The sequence below is a fragment of the Acanthisitta chloris genome, unplaced genomic scaffold (genome assembly GCF_000695815.1).
Source record: "Acanthisitta chloris isolate BGI_N310 unplaced genomic scaffold, ASM69581v1 scaffold17596, whole genome shotgun sequence".
NCBI classification, from domain to species: domain Eukaryota; kingdom Metazoa; phylum Chordata; class Aves; order Passeriformes; family Acanthisittidae; genus Acanthisitta; species Acanthisitta chloris.
The window spans coordinates 2,335-5,423 of NW_008679929.1; the positions used below are offsets into that span (position 1 = coordinate 2,335).

General features: G+C 44.9%; 1 protein-coding gene across 1 annotated transcript; it reads left to right on the forward strand.

Moving 5' to 3' along the window:
* Positions 1-256: 256 nt before the first annotated feature.
* Positions 257-2,647, forward strand: LOC103804897 (E3 ubiquitin-protein ligase BRE1A-like; the record flags this gene model as incomplete). Its single annotated transcript, XM_009077532.1, has 5 exons — positions 257-461; positions 580-747; positions 863-1,010; positions 1,159-1,341; positions 2,529-2,647. Coding segments are annotated over exons 1-5 (747 nt in total), but the record flags the coding sequence as incomplete, so codon positions are not given.
* Between the last annotated feature and the right edge of the window lie 442 nt (positions 2,648-3,089).

Below are 3,089 nucleotides of genomic sequence, written 5' to 3' on the forward strand. Positions count from 1 at the left end.
TGGGCACTATTAAACTCTGTCCATGCCAGAAGATCACTGATTTGTCACTCGTCACCAGCACCAGTGACCACTGCAAGGTCACTTGATGGACTTAGAATCCTCCCCACCAGTTTTCTGCTCTTAACCCATTCTTCCCAACAAGCATTTTCCAAAACCTTTGAGTTACATGATCAGTGCCATGTTGGGCATCTTATTACCACAATGGATCAAGATGTTAAAAATCCCAGAATAAGCTGGTTTTGTGTGTGCATGTGTTTGGTTTTTTTTTAACAGTGCTCCTTAATGTTCAGGAAGAACTTGCAGAAGGTGGGTAGTTATATGCTTCAGCCACTATGTCTGGAATCGGCAATAAACGGGCAGCTGGAGAGCCTGGCCCTTCTGCACCTCCGGAGAAGAAAGCAGGGGTTGAAGATTCAGGGACCACAGTGGAGACCATTAAGCTTGGAGGTGTTTCTTCAACAGTATGTCTGCCTTACACTCCCCCATTCCACCTCTTTCTATTTTGTATCTGGAATGAAAATACCTCAGCATTCAGTACAAGTTCTGTGACATGGCTGTGTGCACTGTGCCCCTGCTCAGGAGGAGCTGGACATCCGCACCCTGCAGACCAAGAACCGTAAGCTTGCGGAGATGCTGGACCAGCGTCAGGCCATTGAGGATGAGCTGCGGGAGCACATTGAGAAGCTGGAGCGGCGGCAGGCCACAGATGATGCCTCCCTGCTGATCATCAATCGATACTGGAATCAGGTTAGGAACACTCTTTGTTCCTTTATACACTGTTCTCTTGTCTCTCCATCTGTTCCACTGCACTCCTTTTATTCACTTCCATTCTTTGTCTTGCCTTGCCTGTCCCATCATTCAGTTTGATGAAAATATCCGCATCATCCTGAAACGCTTTGACCTGGACCAGGGTCTTGGAGACCTTCTCTCTGAAAGAAAAGCACTGGTGGTACCAGAACCTGAACCAGACTCTGACAGCAATCAGGAGCGCAAAGATGAGAGGGAGCGAGGTGAGGCACCTGACTGGAGACGTGGGAAAAATGGATTTCTACTGTGGAGAATGTTGATGTCCCTCTCTAAAGGGTGCCAGAGGCTCCCTTTTGTGGTAGTTACTGGTACGGAACACATTTATTCTTTTGCTCCTGTTTATGTTCCCAGGGGAAGGACTGGAGGCAGCATTCTCCTTCCTAGCCACTCTAGCCAGCAGCACCAGTGAAGAGATAGAATCTCAGCTGCAGGAGCGTGTGGAGTCCTCTCGCCGTGCTGTTGCCCAGATTGTGACAATGTATGACAAGCTGCAGGAGAAAGTGGATGTGCTATCTCACAAGCTGAATAGTGGAGGTATGACCAAAGTGGCAGATACTCAGGAATCCTCATTTACCCCCATCTTAGGCATCATTCTGCATTGTAAACATTATGGTCTTGTCCTTCTCATGATAATTCATTTTCCCAAATAAATTGGCTTGGCTTTCCAAACTTTCATTATCAAAACCTCTAATGAAGGAGTGTAAGTGCATTAAAGGTATATCTAAATTGGAATACTGAGAGCTGTACCCAGTGTATTGGGCTAAGAAGAAGCTCGTATCTGGCAGTAGTGTGTTCATACACCTGAGAAGTTACAGATTTCACCCACCTGTGTTGAGACAGTGCATAAAAGGCTTCATGCTTACAAGTGAAGAAGTAAAGTAAGTATTGCAAACGGATATCGGACTTCTCACTTGCAGTTTAGTAAAAGATGTAGGAATATCCAACTGCTCTGTTTCCAATGAGTTTTGAGCAAAGTGGTAGCTATCTAATGTCTTGGTATGCTTTGTGTAGTTGTCAGTTTTGAACACAGAGCAGAGTCCTGCACAAGACAGCCAAATGACTAGCTGCTAAAAATTAGTGTAGTGGGTTCATTTTACACTCAGACAAATGTCTAAAAAACTTCATTATCTTAAGGTTAGAATTTGAATCTTTTGAATGAAAATTTAGGTGGAATACGAGCTCATCCTTGGTTTGCGTTCTGTCCAGAGTATTCTATATGCTCTGATTAAGGAGCTCTGACAAGCCTAGCATTGGTGTAGGGAGGTGTTACTGTCCTTAGATGGCAGCTGTGAGCTCTGTAGTAGTGTTGATGTTGGTGCAGTGTGAGCCTGTACTGAGGTGCTGGAATTGTCAGGTGGTGTGCTGTCTCAGGCCACCCATTGTAGCAGGTTTGTGCATGAATTTGACCTGTATTAAGGTGTTGCTGATTTACCGGGGCATTTTCTGCCTTGCTGATATTGACACAACAGAAGTGATCGCTGGCATGTAACCAGGTCGGAAATACAGAACATGTTCATGTTTAGAGCCTTTTGCTTAGTGAGTGCAAGTCAAAGCTCTCTGTGGGTGAGGATCAGGCCCTTGGGAGCCACATGCAGGAGAGATACAGTAAACAGCAGTTAAAGCCAGAGATCTAGTTTTCTGTTTTCTTCTCTCTCTCTTTACTGTTAAGGAATTAAAATCATTGGCTTCAATTCATTTCCATTTCTTTATGCATCTTTCAGATATTTCAGTGGTGGAAGAAGCAGTACTGGAGCTTACTAACTACCTGTCTCTTGAAAATGGACGGCTGCAGGAACTGGCTGATGTGCTTCAGGAGAAGCACAGAATTATGTCTCAGGAGGTATAAAAATGAGAAATTAAAAAAAGAAATTTGGTTTGGGTTCCTGCTCAGCATAATTTGTGGTTACCAAAGTTTGGAAAGCAGGTTGGAGCAGGCTGTCCCGGTGTGCCGTATGGCGAGCTGGCGGGGAAGGCGACCAGCCTGGCTGAACAGGGAGACTGCGAGAAATTATGAAAAAAAAGAGTTTACCAGCCCTGGAAAAAAGGGCAGGCTACTCAGGAAGAGTTCAGGAATACGGTTAGGTCGTGGAGGAAGACAGGCACAATTTGAACTAAGTCTGGCCACTTTGTCAAGGATAGCAGAAAGTGTTTCTATAAATACATCAATAGCAAAAGGAAGGGCAAGGAAGACATTCATTCCTTGTTGGACATGGGAGAGAACAGAGTCACGAAAGATGAGGAAAGGGATGAGGTACTTAACGCCATCTTTGTCTCAGTTTTAA